Source organism: Dendronephthya gigantea, unplaced genomic scaffold, assembly GCF_004324835.1.
Source record: "Dendronephthya gigantea isolate DGI-Jeju-01 unplaced genomic scaffold, DenGig_1.0 000083F, whole genome shotgun sequence".
NCBI lineage: Eukaryota > Metazoa > Cnidaria > Anthozoa > Malacalcyonacea > Nephtheidae > Dendronephthya > Dendronephthya gigantea.
In genome coordinates, this window is record NW_021163093.1 from 598,679 (window position 1) to 616,076 (window position 17,398).

At 37.5% G+C, this 17,398-nt stretch overlaps 2 protein-coding genes across 4 annotated transcripts; both read left to right on the top strand.

Annotated features, from left to right (window-relative positions):
* Positions 1-594: 594 nt before the first annotated feature.
* Positions 595-8,634, top strand: LOC114533035 (zinc finger protein 90 homolog). Of its 3 annotated transcripts, none has more exons than XM_028554609.1 (5): positions 595-806; positions 915-1,056; positions 6,237-6,441; positions 6,679-7,148; positions 7,547-8,634. In XM_028554609.1, the coding sequence occupies exons 2-5, from the start codon at positions 991-993 to the stop codon at positions 7,955-7,957; spliced, it is 1,152 nt and encodes a 383-aa protein (XP_028410410.1). In that variant the 5' UTR covers positions 595-806; positions 915-990; the 3' UTR covers positions 7,958-8,634. The 3 variants fall into 3 exon arrangements, with proteins under 3 accessions (XP_028410410.1, XP_028410411.1, XP_028410412.1); XM_028554610.1 differs by having other exon boundaries at positions 931-1,056; XM_028554611.1 differs by having other exon boundaries at positions 7,618-7,681.
* A 422-nt stretch (positions 8,635-9,056) lies between these two features.
* LOC114532990 (phosphoenolpyruvate phosphomutase) lies at positions 9,057-17,368 on the top strand. Its single transcript, XM_028554567.1, has 7 exons — positions 9,057-9,220; positions 10,552-10,601; positions 11,661-11,757; positions 12,596-12,919; positions 14,373-14,560; positions 16,466-16,642; positions 17,067-17,368. Exons 1-7 carry the CDS (start codon positions 9,154-9,156, stop codon positions 17,148-17,150), a joined length of 987 nt encoding a protein of 328 aa, XP_028410368.1. The 5' UTR covers positions 9,057-9,153; the 3' UTR covers positions 17,151-17,368.
* Positions 17,369-17,398: the final 30 nt, after the last annotated feature.

Genomic DNA, 17,398 nt, shown 5'->3' on the forward strand with positions numbered 1-17,398 from the left:
CATGGAATAGCCAATAAAACTTAACCATTTCAGACCATGTGACTTGAAATGGGTTAATTTGCATACAAGCTGAAATTGTCTATTGTAAATTGAATTTCTTCGTTTATATATATATATATATATATTGTAGGTATAATCCAGGCCTCTGGCGCGCAAATTTCAAAAGCAAAAATAAAAATTGCCGCCATTTTACCTACGAAATTTCCGCGTGGAGGCCTGGATCATACATACAAGAAAGGCTTTAGTGTCCGCCATCTTGGCTTTAAACGTCCGACAGAGTGAGCGTTCCAGTCTTATTTGAGTTCACTGGTTGGCTAGTGTGGCCATTGCTGCCAAGACCGTATTCAGTTTGGATGATTTGCGCTGGGAAAGTATGGTACGGAACAGCGAATGGTTCAACAACAAAGAAATTTGCTGAGCAATATAAAGTACTCGGGACTGGTTCACCGCTGCTCACGTTTAACACAATCGTGGTCGCATGTTTGCATTCTAGGCATTTCTTGGCATCAATTATAGTATTCGTGTAAATGCAAACAAAGTGTGCCATGAAGAGACGAAGTACGACGAGGAAGTAGTAACAAGGAAGTCGTCCGGCGATGTTTGTATTCATAATTACAAACCAGTCGTGCTTGAGTGTGCTCGTGCGACGCTTTGATTCAGAGTGTGTGAAACAGTTTTGCGAACTTACGAATTCCACGTTTACAAAAACTAATCAGTTGATCAGAGTCAGTTAATAAACAGCTTGCTTCTTCAAACTGAGTCGCACATTACAAATCGGGCACGAGGGATATCTGTCAGATAAAGAGGTAATTTTTCCTTGTTTGGCTACTTTTACACTCAAATCAGTTTACTGCGTTTACTTTTACACTTAAATCAGTTTACTGCGTTAAAATTGAGTGGTTTACTTTTGACAGATTACATTCCCTGTAGGTGAAGAGCTAGCGAGTAGCGGGTTTGCTACGATTTATCTGTGCGTTTCCAGGAGTTGAAATGGCAACCACGCCACAGCCGATACGGCAAGACAGCAATCAGGGCAAGGAGACAGATTGTGCAAATGTAAGTGTAACGCTTTCAAGAGCTACGACAAGTCTTCAACGTTTTCTAGACAGCATATAGAATTTACTGCACGTCTTGCATTGTCAATTTGCATGCATGACCTGCAACGCTTGGCAAAGGAATCATGCAAAATATATACTATGAACTGTAGCTGTTGCCGAATTTTCCCTCTGCTAATCGCGAGATCCATAGCGGGGACTTAGGTAAGATTATTTTTCACATTTAGGTGGTTTGGAATACGAATTAATCAAATTGAATCGCCAAATATATTTCTTTGTATATTTTCATAGTCATAGAAACGTTCCGTGTTAGTCACTTGCTATTACTTCCTTGACAAATTACTCTACAGTTCTCACCGTATTTCCTTTTTATTAGCACGGCTTTCCTTTTTTATTCTACTTTGAACTGACTCGTTTCGTCGATTAAATTAGAATTTGTCAAGGGGGAAATTTAAGTTGTATGATTCAATAGTGGTGTAAATTTCGCGCGCTCTGCTTTGTAATTTTTCCCCGAAAACGGCTCTCACACGCGGACTTCCTTTTTGAAATCCGGATGAAGTGTTTCGTTGAAAGCAAGGATTTTTTATTTTGGACTAAATAAAAGAGAAATTGTCACATATGAAAGTAAAACCACGCGAGTAATTGGATATTTTCGCGGATCACAGACGAGTCTTCGTACATTGTGTCTGTGCGTGGGCGGCCGGATGCTCTAACGGACAGGAAGTTATAAGATTTTTTAAAGATAATAATAGTTCACTTTGAAAAGTCTTCAATAATTTTGTACAAGACAGATAGACAGTTTGAATACTCAAAATGTTCTACATTAATTGAAGTATGAAATATTATGAAGCAAATGTAATAACTAATGTAATGCAACATTGCCAACATTATACAGCCATATAGTAAAATATTTATTTAGATATGCATGCATGCTAAATATGTCATATCTGTGATTTTTATAAATCAGTTATACAGAGTAAAATTCTAAACTAACACAATACAAAAGATTGAACAAATATCCACATACCAAAATGAAGGAAAATGTCACTATAAACAAAAGGACCATGCGCGCATTCTTTAGAAATTCAAAACAACATGTCATGTGCCTTGTCTGTATGTTTATATTACCTCATAGCAACAATAAAACCCCGCCAAAAAAATGCTTATAACGTTTTAATGCTTATAAGACATTTTTCTTGATAAAATTAGGTTTTTGAATTTTTTTAATAAAATTAGGTTTTTGAATTTGTCTAATGCGCGTTTCTTAAAGTTGAATGGTCTGTGAATTCTGTAAAGTTTAATAAAGCTAAGTAAGGGAGGTAATAAAGTTTAGGGATGAATATGACATGTGTATTATTTAATTAGGTGGCACGGTAAATTCGAGGTAGAGAGGCCATTTAATGCGTCTGCATGTATCATCATCAAAAGTTTCAAGATAAAATTGCGGGGCTGAACTCTGAAGAATGATACATTTAACTATAGTCATGTTGACTTTTTTTGATGTAACAGCTGGATAAAGGTTTATAGTAAAACCTGTATTGTTATTAATGGAAAGAAAATTTGCCATTCAATATATATTAATTGTTCATATCTTCTTTATTCACATTTAAACCATAGTACTTATAACAAATATGGGAGAGTCAGTGTTTGCAAGAACACAGGCACTCAAAATGCTTCACGAACATTGATCGCCTTTGCATTTGCCACATGCGAGTTGAGGGCTTTTACATATTCTGGAAATTAAAAGGTTAGGTCAAGATGAGATTTGTCATGACACGCACACGTTTCCTCTGTTGATAAAATAGGGTGTGTCGATCAACTGTCGACGTACATGCACGAACATACATGCTCGAACATACATGCAGGGTTGCAATGAAATAAAACAAACTCGACTTCAACAAGTTACAGTAACAAACATGTGTGTAGTTAACAGTGTCAGTAAGAGGCGGGAGGATGAGCTTCACCCCCCTACCCACCCGCAAAAAAAATTGCCAAGCATTGCAAATTTAACGCGTGTCTGTATGAACTTGTTGCTGAGAAATTCAAACTTAAATCTGAACTTCTGCTAAGAGAGACTCCTAAGTCACCCCGCATGCTATAGAAAGTAGGTTCGTGGACTTTACATCTACTACAGTCGGCTACTACTACTATCTTTCGAGTAGTGGTATTTCCCTTATAAAACCTTTCTTCGATTAACCAATCCTGCTGGTAATTAATCATGCATATACAATGTCTAAAAGGTCTAAGGTATAAATTCTGAAAATTATAGGTGCATAAGTTTCAACTGAATCACAGGAAGTCTATATATATATATATAATTATTCCTTCATTACCATGCGGTGAAACTAAATATCGTTCACATGATCGCGTGTTATTGTAGTCAGTGCAACTAAAAAGAAATCGATACAGAGTGTCTCTTACTCAATTTTGCGATTTTCCTTTTTTATTGGTGCTGAGGAATAAGTAAGTTTTGAGTCTTGAAACAATTTCATTTCAACTGGCTATAAATTACACTAATTTACTCGTTCACATCCGGCAATCGAAGTGAGACTATCGCACCTGTTCAGACCAAGAAATTGGCGCGTGTAAATTCTTTAATCTGGCCAAGTCATAAAGGTTTATTTCGCGGAACAAACCGTATTATGCAAAATCCTCAATTCAATCTATTCAGAGGTAAAATGCTTTACTAACTGCATTAATTATATAGCAACGCTATAAATAATTATAAACAGGACGTTCTCGATGTTTTGAGTGTTTTTAATTGTTGGTATGGCGCGCGCGACCCCGCTGCGCGGACCCTGCATGGCGCCTCTCTCGAAATATCGATGAAGTCAATGTCATTCCTGATAAGTTCTGTTTTTTAAAGCCAGTTTTCCACTAGGCGGAATTTTTCGAAATCTCTATTTATAGAATATAGTAATGGCTGAGATGGGCTTCACGTTTTACTGTCATGAGCCACGTGCAAAGATGCCAAATATCCTTCAGGCCTTCTTCAACACATGCATGATCATGAAAAAGAATTTTTCATTTTGACAAATAAGTGTGCAAATTAGCCATTACTCGAGAACGAGGTTCCCGGTCGTGGCCTGGTAGCCTCGTTTTAGTGTTTCGGCTTATTTTAACATTTATTGGTCGAAGTTGAAATTCGGCTTTTTCATGCATGTGTTGAAGAACAATGTTTTGTATCTTTGCACGTGGCCCGTGCGAGTAAAACTTGAAACCCATCTCATTTAATTAAGCTGATTCTAAATTTAAAACGATAATTTTGTGACGTAACTATCGAAAGTATCTATTTCAAGAAAATATTTTTGGTTTGAATCAGCCGTGAATAACTAATTGCGCGCAATAGGGGCTGCTTTTCACTGTCGTGTTTTCTGTAAGTACATACACGTAAAAATTTAATCTTATGAAATCAACGGTTGAATTCGGTGTGTTTTTCTGGCTTAACTTAAAATTAAATTTACAACAACTTAGCCAGGTTTTTTACGTGTGACATACGTGCAAATAACGCCGCGAATGTGGAAAGCAGCTCTAAGAAATGGTAAAAAAGAATAGTTATCAGTACTGCAGATTTACGGGACCACAGTAATTGGCTAACGTTGTTTCGACCATCATCATTGCATCTATTGTGTATATGTTTTATGTGTTTTTTGTGTATTGTAATATTAGTATGATGTGGCAAATGTAAATAAATAGATTTGAAGAAAAATTACTCGTGGAGTTGTTGCATATCTAAATGAGGGACCTATATACAGAACATTGATAATAATATGCGGGATGCCTTTCGTAGTGTACATCGCGAGGATCGACATCATGAAAATTTGGTTGCACACTGCATATTAGTGTTGTACTTTACGGCTACAAGTGACATACTTTGATTTGAGATCTTTGGTCACGCGTACTGACCATGCCCATTTCTCGTTAAGATTAAAGTCACACCCCTATTTCAACTTCCTTTTCGACTGCCCTGCCCTGTTTATATTGTGCGAGAGATGTGCGAAAAAAGTATTTATGTGGAAGGCTATTGAAAGCGGAACTGTAAGGTTTTCATAATAATGAAATTAAATCTTAATCCCATGCATGTGACCATCGATAATCGCATGCGTGCTTCACGTGCAAAGAAACCGTCAATCATGCGCCGGTTGTATCAAGCCAATTTAGGTGGTTGAGTTCAAACCTGGAAATAGAAAACATGCAAGACTATGGTTTTATTCAGCAAGCGGACTAAATGTTTTTAACCTTAATACAAAGATACTTCATACTGTTTACAAAGAACATATTCTGATATTCAGTGCATAATATATTCAAAAGTTGACTCATTAAGAGTGCATGAGGATGTAAGATGTAAGAGTGATGTAAAAGTTTAAGAGTGTTATTTAATTTTGACTTATCCACAGTTTAATTAAGCTAAACGGGCTTCAAACAACCAGCCCCTGCTGATAAAAAAGCAAATTCTTCAAGTTGGGACAAATAATCGCTGAGCTACAAATTTTGGTTACAAACTGTTCACTGATGTTTACCATTTATTGTAGCTTGCATTCTCATATTACTGGTCGTATAACTTATTTACAGTCTATCTTCAGTGAATATGCATGCCATTTCAGAATGTTACTAGAGAATGACTCTTTAAATTGATTAAGATATATTATAAGAATCGAGAATTCCGGTGTAAAGAGGGGAGAAAGTTGTATTAAAACTTATACTCTCGGGGATTGTTAGCTAAAACTACTTTCGCTAAAATTGTTGGCCCCTGTTCGAAACTGAAAAGAAAAGTGGAATTTTTACACAGCATGGACCGCGGGTTTAGCCCCCCCCCCTTCTATTTAGGACTTAGTCCCAGCCCCCTCACTCCGCGGGCCCTGCCTAAGTGCAATTTTGCTGCAGTTACGAATGCTCAAATAAGAGCACTTAAACATCAGACTATTCTGTCTATTCATAACTTTTCGCTGTTTTGTTGCTATCAAAAGGAAAAATTCGCAACAAGAATCGCAAGTGTAAACGGGCCTTTAATCCTGACTCCTTCGCCACCACCCCCTTCCGGCTCTCTTCAGTGGCCAACCCTCCCCCGAGTGGCCAAACCCTCCCCCCGGCCCTCTTCATTGCCCTTGCAATAATTCATATCGTTGAAAAGCTAACGATTTTTTTTATTAAATATGAATTTAAAAACTTCTTATTTTCTAGGTTGTGTTGTTTCATTCCAATGTACCAGTTGTAAGTGTGGAGCGAGGAACAACGTTTGGTTTGATAAAAATGCTGTATGAATCGATAGGCGGGAATGGTAAAATCATTGGCTTGAAGCAGCGACAAAATACTTCCAGTTTGGCTTTTATTATAACACAAGAGCAGACCAATTTGACAGAGCAAGAATATGACATTATTCTACATGGTAAGAATTGACCTATTGCAAAAAATTAGAAGTGAGACCGTAAATAAACTAGCTGTACCAGAAATCGACGTGTTGAAGTAAAAAATAGATTACAGAGGTAACTTGAAAAGTCAAGCCAACTCTGACATATACAATTATACATCACTGTACTGTTTTTCGGTTATTCTTTGTCGCGGGGGGGGGGAGGGCTTTTCACTGTTTTTTTTTAAACGTTTATCATCGACTATTTCTCTCTAGGTGGGAATAAATCAGCAGAGACAAATTTAGAGACGAAATCAACTAATAAACATGACAAAGAGATAAACACGTACATTTCATTGCGACCGGACCAAATGTGGTACCCGGCTTGGGCAGATTCATACTCCGCTTCAACCAGACGTTCTTGGCAAAAAACGCCAGACGACATTGTAAATCATGTTGAAACCACAACAAAAAGTGGTATTTATTTGAGCGAGAAAATGGATAAAGAACGTAAGAACATCGAAGGCTTTCCTGATCACTTCAACGTGCAAACGCGGCAAAAATTCGTGCCAGTGGAAAGCACCTTTGAGTATTTGGCGAGCCGTAAAGAAGTGAGAATTGATTGCACGACGAGAGACGAGAACAATGAAGAAAAACGTGTTGCTTTTCTCCGAGATAGCACGTCTCCTAGTACAGCGAGTATTGATAGTCCTGGAGGGTCATCTCAAAATTCCCCACACCATCAGGTAATTTAATTTGATAATGGAGCTTATACGCGTAAATAAACGCGTGCATTCCTTGCCTGCTCTTGTCAGTTCCTCAGTGGCAAGGGCGTTGCACCGGCATCGCAAAAGCGATTTCCACCGCAGGACAGTAATTGACACATTTTTCTCATGCAACTCCTGGCTTAAATCTGAGATGCGGCGTTACGGGGTATATTATTACGAATAATGAAACGAACCGGTGAGGACAATAATGTGTACATATATAGTTCAGTAAAAGTTAAATAAACATATACAGGGCCTCAATCTTGGTATTCCAACTTCATAGCTTCACTGGGTGCGCGTTCCAGGTTTATTTATATATCCGATATTCTGGCTCCTCAGCGGACTTACGATGATTTATCCAGCGGTTTACGTTTTAGGCCGAGCAATCTCGCCCTGTCAAACGAAAATTGCAATGTTTCTATTGTAAGAAGTTCTTCGTTTGCCGCAGCGCCTACAACAACCACGAGAGAACGCACACCGGAGAGAAACCATTCCAATGTAGTGTCTGTGGTCGATGCTTTGGTCACCAAGGCAACTTGAAGCAACACATGCACATCCATCGTGAGGTTAAGCCGCATGTTTGTGATATTTGTGGCCGTGGTTTCACCCGCTCAAACAGGCTACGGGATCATAAACGTTCACATCAGTATGAGCTCTTCATGCAGACAAAAGTTCAGTGGACAAAAGCACAAAAGGTTTCGCCGGAGAATCACGCTGACAATATTCAAATTGTATCCCAAACATTCGAGGAATCCGTTACAAGCGATGAAAACCAGGACACACCGTGATTGAAAACACCTGATCCGAGTTGATCGGTTTCTATGCACGTAAGGCCCTGTAAAACGCCGTGCAATTTTCTTTGCAACTTCCAATGCACGTCTACTTTTAAGAGATGTAAATTAGTGAAGATTCTTCAAAATGTAAGTGTAACAAGGGTGAAAAGAATGTAATAACATTGCTACAATTTTATTGCAAGTTGCATGAAAATTGCACCCTTAACTCTTGCGTGCTTGTCTGTAAAATAGCTACTTTTTGGCACTTGCGGTAGAATTGCATAGTTTAGACTATAGAATATTTTCAAAGAATTCACTAATAATTGGCCCAAAGCGAATAACACAAGGTATCGGTATTTTACGGAAATTCTTTAAATGAATGTTAAAGAAATTAAGAAATAGCAAACGCACCATTCTAAACCTGTAAATAGTAACCAGCGACTTGCTGACTAAGGGTCCTCTTGTACTCTTTAATAAATTGTTCATATTAGTTATCGAAAATTGTAAATATAACTCCTAATATCTAATTTTCTGTGTCCAGTCACCCCAGTCCGTGCTAATAACGCCTTTCTACCGTACGTATTATATTTCCCAAGTGTTTATGAGTCAGTCTTGTAGAATTCATATCAATTTTATGTTGTAATGTAACTCAAGAGACATGTTGACTATGTTAAATTGTATAATAAAAATACAACGAGAAAAGTTCGAAACGTTCGATTCGAAAGGTAACTTATACAATTAGGGGGAAATGGCCAATACCCAGGATTGATTCCCTTGGATGGTATAATTATGTGGAAATTACTACTTTAGTAACTTTACAACAATGCTGATTACTGCTAATTTAAGCATAGGTATATCTTGGTTTAGCACGATTTCTATTTCCAATTTCTTATTTACACTTTATGCAAATCCATAATTTTGCTGTAATTTCACAGTATTCAAATCTTTCTTCGGCCGAATGAAATGGTACATCTACCAAGTACCAATATAATATTTTTGCTGCACCATTGAATAAAGGCAGCATACTTTTCCCCTAGGGGTAGTTCTATGACACGCGTATGGAAACACTACAAATTCAAAGGGGAAATTTTGACCGGTCAGGCGGTCACAAAGTTCACTGCTGAGGTCTTTTGTTTGCAGATGCGCTACACGTTGACAGTTTATCGTTGGCGTCCTGCTTTCTCGCACAAATTTACTGCAAAAAAAGAAATATGTTAGGAACAAGTTTACGCAATGTTTTGTGGCAAAACAGGAACATCATTTTAAAAACGTCGAGAGGTAAAGTTTGATTGTGTCCGAATATGCGAGCCTGCCCTAAATATTAAATGCATTTGGTGCCTTTATTGGCAGCTATCAGTAATTGATACATTTTGTACGTATATTTCTTTTGTATCGGCGGCAGTATGAATGTAGGATTTATAAATGTATGCAAGTGTTGTAACATAAATTGCCACAATGTTGTATTATTGATGTTGTGTGATGTTGTGTTAGATTCCGTTGCACTGTGCTAGACTGCTAGTACGCTAATCTAGCTCTAGCTTTCTTACTCTTGATCATTGTGCAATGGTTTTCATCGTGGGCTGATAAAATTAATTGAGTTTGAACCTTGTCATAACTCCTTAGCAATTGCCTGCTCTGGTTTGGGGGCAATTTACCCCCTAAAATATATTTTGAAGTTCAGATTCCCAGAATTGTTATTCCTAAGTTTTTTTTTAAACTTTTCACGTCTTTGATTGGGCTAGTGCTTTTCCTCTTAGAGACTAATTGCTTGTGCCAATTGCCAAATTACCTAAAACCTCATTGATATATACAATTATCAGTAATATATACAATGTCCAGCAAGCAAAAGAATATATAAGTTGACCAGTAAAGATTATATAGCCATGATATAGCAATTAATGTACTTATAAACTAATACAATTCATGGGTTAGAATACACAAGTTGTTCCATTTGATTAAAATTGAAAACAGGACTAGAGAATGTTGTGCTGCACCACCTTACTGACATTCCAGACATGGTTGTTATCAACTCCTGTTAAGGCTTAACAAGTTTTTGTCCTCAATTTATTAAAAAATGTTTGTGAGGAGAAACACGGCACTGTTATCCTATTTTTGTCACGTTTTTGACTTTTTGTGGCTGCTAATTCAGATGGCTGACCCTTAATTGGCTACAACAGGAATCTGCTGTCTCCTGCTTCATATAAGCTGCTATATAATTAACAGATATACAGGCGACTGCATGAGTAAACATAAAATAGTCCAGCATTTCAAAAGGATTTACCATATTTCACAATCCAGTTCCATAGCTGTGTTTACACTGACGGCTTTAAAAGGCCTGTCCTGAATATGAACTTAATTTTTGCTGTGTAAAAATATTTTGCAAGGTTAATTCACCTGAAATGTCTGGGTTACCTTGCGATAGGTCTGGGCAAGGTGCATTTGTACTAGATAAGTTGTTCAAAGTTAGTCGTAAGCTCTGCAAGTAAAGACATCAGGTTATATATGCTCTAACTTTCATTGTCATTTAAAAGTTTGGAGGTCTTTACACAGAGTACAGGTATTTATTGTTTAGTGTTAATATTTTGAATGTCTTTTTCATCACATTTTAGTGACTCCAGCTCGGTTTCTTTCCAATGGAGCATCAAAGGAAAAGGTTCCGGTAGGAATTGCAATCTAATCCATTTTACCAAGTATACATTCCATTGTTGTCATGCACACAATGCTGCAATTTTTTGTTCATTTAATTCAAGCTTGCAATCCACCCTTATGTGCCCTACTTTAGTATTTTATATGCCACATGATTTTACTCATCATGGCATTGTCAGTTGGTGAGTTAACAAAACTGTCTGTCAGCACTGCTTTTTAATTAATTAGGTTACAATGGCAATGCACCGGCCCAGATTTGCCCTATTTTAGTACTTTTGCCTTTAATGCCAGACAATTTTGCTCAGAAGTAGAAGAGTACTGCCAGTTAATGATGAGTTATTAATCATTAGTCATCAAAAGTCATTTTAAGAATGGAAATTTCCCCCATAAATGATAAATGCTCCAGTTTAGGGTATAATTTATTGCTAGTATTAAAGAATCCAATCATTTACTTTAAGCAGTATACCACTTTTCAGTTACAATTTTCTAATTCAGCAAGTTGTACAGCAATATTGCATGACAGTGATGATTAAATACCACATGGTCAAAGCATGGAAGTGAACAAGTATGTAGGTAAATAAATTGACCAATCGACATAGCTCTTGGATTAGCAAAAAACATAAAATGCAATAAATTTAAATGTTAAAATAGTCTGATATCTAACAAAGGATGTCACTTCACTTCAGTTTGCCATATCTTTTTCATCATCATTTTAAGTGGTGTTATGATTTTCTGCCTTATTCAGTTTTAAAAAGCCGGTCTGTTCTAGTGGTTTTAATATGAAACAGTCTAGTGTGAGCTGATATAAGAATGATAAGATATCCACAATCTCTACATCTGTCATCTATAATCACTAATGCTTCTAATGAATCTATTTGCTTATGGTATTCACCCTTTTCCCCTAGGCCCTAGGCTTGGATAACTTATATTTCCCTGTGAGATCGACCAAAAGCTTTTTTATCTCTAACTTTGAAACGCCCAGATTGCCACGTCTATATGTATGAAGAACGAATTAAATAATGACACCCTCAGACAGTCATTCACCTCGTACTCATACTTATTTGTCTTCTAGAAAACGACGCAACTAAAAAGGATGTTAGAATCCCCTGATTTAGAATTTATCATGGAGGCTCATAATGGTCTGAGTGCAAAGATTGTGCAGGAAGCAGGTACGTGAACGGTGACGTCAAAATAGTTGTATATGCATGGACGTGATGGGTACCATGGGTGCAATAATTCTAGCGAGGATTCAAAGTTGACCGTCCGTTACTGGCATTAGTTGATTCAGTATCTAAAGACGAGTGAAGTTGATTTACATAAAGCTACATACATGCTGAAAACGCTATGAGAATGATGATATTGATATATTTCCAGCGTAAATAGTCCGTCAACAATTCAGTATTCAATATTTCTCGATCACTTTTATAGTCGCAGTGATTCGTTCACTACGCTATGAATATGGTTCAACTCAACTGTTTGAACTGAATGAAATTGGCATTCGACGCCTGGTTTTGATGCTTTCCGTATCAATTCCTCGCCTTCGTGTAACACAGAATCACTTTTAATTCTAGCATTGATAATATTTTATGATTTATTAAGAGGCAGCTCTCGGCGATAATTTTTATTTTCCCGGGCAATCTACTCTCGGGCAGTGTTTAGAGTTAGTAAGACCTTCGGTGCTTCATTCTCGCCAATATTTCGAAGCAAGACGATCTTGAAACAATTCGTCTGCTCGCCACCGACAAATCACGATACTTTGTTCGATATCGCCAAATAATAACTGATTATTGACCGAGGGAGGTCTGTACTGTGAAATATCAGACCGAGGCTTCTTTGCAAAAAACCTCTGTCTGATACTTCACAGTACAGACCAGATACGGAATATACGGAGTACGGACCACGGTTCGGATATGGGTTCTACGGACCGCTCCTGAACCAATCGGAATAGAGGATTTTGAAAAGCCATACAATAAACGATTATTAACGCCTGATTCTATTTGTCCCCAGGATTCAAGGGCATTTGGGGCAGCGGTTTGTCAATTTCCGCACAACTTGGTGTTCGTGACAGCAACGAGGCATCCTGGACACAGGTCGTTGATGTTCTGGAATTCATGAGTGACGCGACGGACGTACCCATACTGCTCGACGCTGACACTGGATACGGGAATTTTAACAACGCCAGGAGACTGATAACTAAGCTGGAACAACGTGGTATCGCTGGCGCTTGTATGGAGGATAAATTATTTCCTAAGACCAATTCATTACTTGATGGTCGTGCCCAACCTCTCGCGGATATTGAAGAATTCTCGCTGAAAATTAAAGCTTGTAAAGGTATGTAGTCAAGAGACTATTGCCTGTGGCCCAAATAATATAATAAAAATATATATATCAGTAAGGGAAGTAAATTTTGTCCGCAGAATCGAAGAGGGGAAAATCCAAATTTCACTGAGATTTCCGACAGTCAGACAGTCCAAACGTCTTCAAAACTCCCTAGTTAACAAACAACACAACCTTTTTAGTTCACTGAGAGTATACCGTTGAGGTGGTGAGAATTTAGGGGGAAGAATTATTTAACAATTTCACCCACTGTATTAGTAATACAGTCAGGTATCAATTTCAGTCAGTTTCTAAGTTATTGTTTGCAGTCTCTGACTGTATTCAGTGTATTGGTAAAAGCGCCCCTCACTATAAAGGCTGCTTTCCACTTACACGTTTTTTATACGCACGTACACGTACGGAAAATTTTAAATGCTTTTAAATTTTTATTATGTAACATCTAGGTCAACTAATGCATACTAAAATATGCAGAAAACTAAGTTCCTTCGATTTATTCACTTAGTTTTTTCAAAGGTAACATGTATAAGAATTTAGATTTTTACGTGCGTGTACGTGCGTATGAAAAACGCGTAAGTGGAAAACAGCCTTAAGGGATGCTTTCCACTTGCACGTTTTTTACACGCGGAAATTTTTGAATAACCTACAAGCTAATTTACTCAATTTTAAATGCTTCTAAATTTTTATTATTTATCACATGGGTCAACAAATACATACTAAAATTTCCGGAAAATTAAGTCCTGTCGATTTATTTACCTAGCTTTTTCTAATATGACATATCAGTATATGAGGATTTAGACTTTTACGTGCGTATAAAAAACGCGACAGTGGAAAGCAGTTTATTGGCACGGCACGGCTAAAATGGGTATACGCTTACCGAATTTTATTAGTCTTCGGGCTATCAATTCAAAGGCCGGTCGCAAATAAAAGGGCACTGGTACCTATTTTAGCCGTGCATGCCGTGCCGATAAATTAAAGAGTGTAGTGGAAACGGGGCTAGACGTAGACCCACACAGATAGTCGCGATTTGGCAACGCGGCGCGAATTTTCGACGTTTTTTATTTCCTAAGAGCAAATAAATTTTAAACTATCATATTACGTCTTGCAGATTACTTTACGGTAATACATTCTGACTTCTCTGTTGTCCATATTCTAAAATTTGTTTCCAGAATTTAACTTATATGCTTCCGAAAACTCAAATTTCGCGTCGTTTTCCGTCTGCTGATGATTTGGTGCATGTGTTTTTCTGTTATAGAATTAATTATATAACAAATTATCAGGTTTTAAGCTTTCACGCGTGTGTACGTAGCCACGTGCAAAAAACGCGACAGAGGAATGCAGCTCTTACACGATAAGACCGTGCGTTCACCCATTTCCGCATGGCTGCTCTTTGCTTGTCTCTATTTAGTGCCTTTCATCTGTTAACGCTTGTCTTTATGTGTTTTCATAGAGACCCAGGAAGATCCTGACTTTGTGGTAGCAGCTCGTGTTGAGGCATTCATAGCTGGCTGGGACCTCGATGAAGCTCTAAGGAGGGCAGAAGCGTATAGAAACGCAGGAGCTGATGCTATTCTTATGCATAGCAAGAAATCTGACCCGTCAGACATTGAGGCTTTCATGAACGCATGGAAAAACCAGGTGCGTATAAAGTATATATATATATATATATATATATATATATATATATATATATAATTATATATATATATATATATATATATATATATATATATATATACTGTGCACATGGAGGTTCGCCTATCCACGCACTGCATGAGACAAGTTCATTTCTCAGAGAGAGGGGGGGGGGGAATACCTTCAATAAATTCGTACCATCAAAGAACGAATATTGGCGTTTATTAGGGAGATTACGTTCACGATGCGGCCAGCTTAGCGAATAACGACGCGCTTGCAAAACAAAGAAACTCCACACGCTAGACAAAAGCTATGCGTAACTTGTGGTCAGCCCATGTGGCCCATGACAGCGTTGCCATTCTTACGGCGCCTTCAAACGAGTCGTTTTCACGGCCTCTTGATGACATAGAAGCAGCGGCAACGCGTGGTAGCTGTTTAATAGCATATATGAAACCATAGGCAGCCCGGTCAATGCGTGCACCGTATACTACCTTAGCTTATGTATAGATGGTATGCGGTAATCTACCTGCGTTGACTGGGCTGCCTGTGATGAAACTACGTTGTTAATTGTTATCCAGACATCGGGGGTTCTTAGCACAAATAAAACGTTTGCGTCATTATTTCACAGCATGATTAATTTCCCGTTACTTATTTCAAGCAAAATATTTGACTATAGCGTCGTCGAGCTAACGGTGTGGTAGATCGTAAATCCTGGTTCTCACTACGGGCTTATCGCGATAAAAGCCATGACAGTAACTGTTATCGCGATAATCGCCTATGGAAGCATGTTTAATTATCGTGTTAAACCTCGAAAAATCACGATAAGTAATTGCGATTATCGCGATAAAAATGACGTCAGTGGAATAATCGCATGCAATCGTCACGTGCCAAGCACTTTATCGGGATTAGAACGTAATTACTTATCGTGAATAGTTTCGATGTTTAATACGATGATTAATCACGTTCCCATTTGCGATATTGCGACGACAATAAAACGTCATCGCTTTTATCGCGATAAGCCCACAGTGAGGACCAGATATAAACCCTATATTTAAGCATATTTATTTAGCGAGTTTAAGATGCACCAAATCTATACGACGCGGACGTTACATGAAAACTGCTACTAGTGTTAGGAAACCAGTATATTACTTTGTTATATACAGTATGCCTCTGACTTTGTTTATCAAAAATTTCCTATTGTGTCTATAATTTCCATCCCCGTTTGGAAACTGTGGAAATTAGAGTAATATTACATACTTCACGTCGGTGTCATAATTTGGTGCCCCTTAAACTCACTACCATTATGCAAAGAACGCAGCGCTGCTTCGTGTTCAGAAATCCGTATATATACATCTACCACTGTCATGTTCTATGAATAGACGCGAAAAAATCCTTCGATATGAAAAGAACATGCAGAATAGTATAAAATTTTATACATGCATATACCGAAAACTTTGCAGAGCCTCAGGTTTCCTACTATGCGTCCTAATATTTCAGCCATAATCATGGTAAAATTTCTATTAGACATATTGAGGTTATGTTCTTTGTAACGTTATGTTCTTTGTAACGTTATGTTCTTACGTTACGTTCTGTGACTACTGAATAGGTAAAAAATAGTTTGTTGATTCAATATTAAAAGGTGTCCTGTTATAGGCTATTAGTATAATACGGCAAGGTAATTAAGAGCATTTGCGGATTTAGGGTTAAGATAGATTATAACACTAAAAAATCTTCAAAGTAAATCGATTGGTAAATTTGAGGTTGAACATTGTTTAAAAATTCAGAACCAATAGTTATCGTTATTCAGGTACTTTGAATTTAAATTGTACCGTAGTTTATTTTATACATCATATTATCCATTGTAATTGTTCATTGTTTTCGAGTTATAACGAATTTCTTTTGATTCAGGGGCCAGTGATCATTGTTCCAACGAAATACTACAAAGTTCCCACAGATCATTTCAGAGATCTTGGTATTTCGATGATAATTTGGGCCAATCACAATATGAGAGCCTCGGTTGCCGCCATAAAGCAAACTACACAACAAATATACCAAGATCAGTCACTCGTTAACGTTGAAGATAAGGTAAAAATCCAGGAAGGAAGCAAGTGAAAATTGGGAACGAAAGGAGTTTTAGTTAATATTAGCATGACCCCATATTGTTCAACTAAAACTCCAGCTAGAACTTTCAGTCAGATTTAGTTCCACGACCTTGTTTGAAGGTTTAAAGCCTGCCTTCCACTAGCGATTTATTTTCGCAGGAAGACCTGATTATAGCTGCATTAATTTACAAACCGGAAAATTTTTGCTAACTGCATGCGCACTGGAATCTTTTCAAATTTCATTCGGAAATATATTTTTGTTCCGAGGAAGGAACCACAAAGTTAAAGTCACCTGGACCCTTTTTCTATAGTAGAAAATCTTGCATTAGAAAATTTTACCCCATTTTTTTCGTTTTCTCCGATTAAACGTTTGTGTTTTTTAGTCATTATATCTCTTTATTATATAGATTGCGACAGTGAAGGAGATATTCCGTCTGCAGGGTGACGACGAACTTACTCAAGCCGAGGATAAATATCTCCCTAAACAGTAGCGAACACTTCACCTTGGACAGACACTATTCTGGTATCAAATTTACGATAAATTTTATCAAAATGTAGTTAGAATTTAGAACATCACATTAATGAACTCTCTCCATATAAGAAGACTCACATTTCAACACATCACAAACTATATTATAAACGAGAAACCACCGTGCACCATTTGTATTGATTCAAACGTAATAAACAACTATGAATTTGATCAACTTTACTCTTTAGCGTTGGATTTCTTCTTTGTTCA

Excerpts from the sequence above, each read along its gene's own strand:
- LOC114533035 (XM_028554609.1), top strand. The coding sequence starts at position 991 with ATGGCAACCACGCCACAGCCGATACGGCAAGACAGCAATCAGGGCAAG. Across the intron at positions 1,057-6,236 it reads AGGAGACAGATTGTGCAAAT|GTTGTGTTGTTTCATTCCAA; the intron begins GTAAGTGTAACG and ends CTTATTTTCTAG. Across the intron at positions 7,149-7,546 it reads AAAATTCCCCACACCATCAG|GCCGAGCAATCTCGCCCTGT; the intron begins GTAATTTAATTT and ends TTTACGTTTTAG.
- LOC114532990 (XM_028554567.1), top strand. The coding sequence starts at position 9,154 with ATGTTAGGAACAAGTTTACGCAATGTTTTGTGGCAAAACAGGAACATC. Across the intron at positions 14,561-16,465 it reads TGAACGCATGGAAAAACCAG|GGGCCAGTGATCATTGTTCC; the intron begins GTGCGTATAAAG and ends CTTTTGATTCAG. Across the intron at positions 16,643-17,066 it reads TCGTTAACGTTGAAGATAAG|ATTGCGACAGTGAAGGAGAT; the intron begins GTAAAAATCCAG and ends TTTATTATATAG.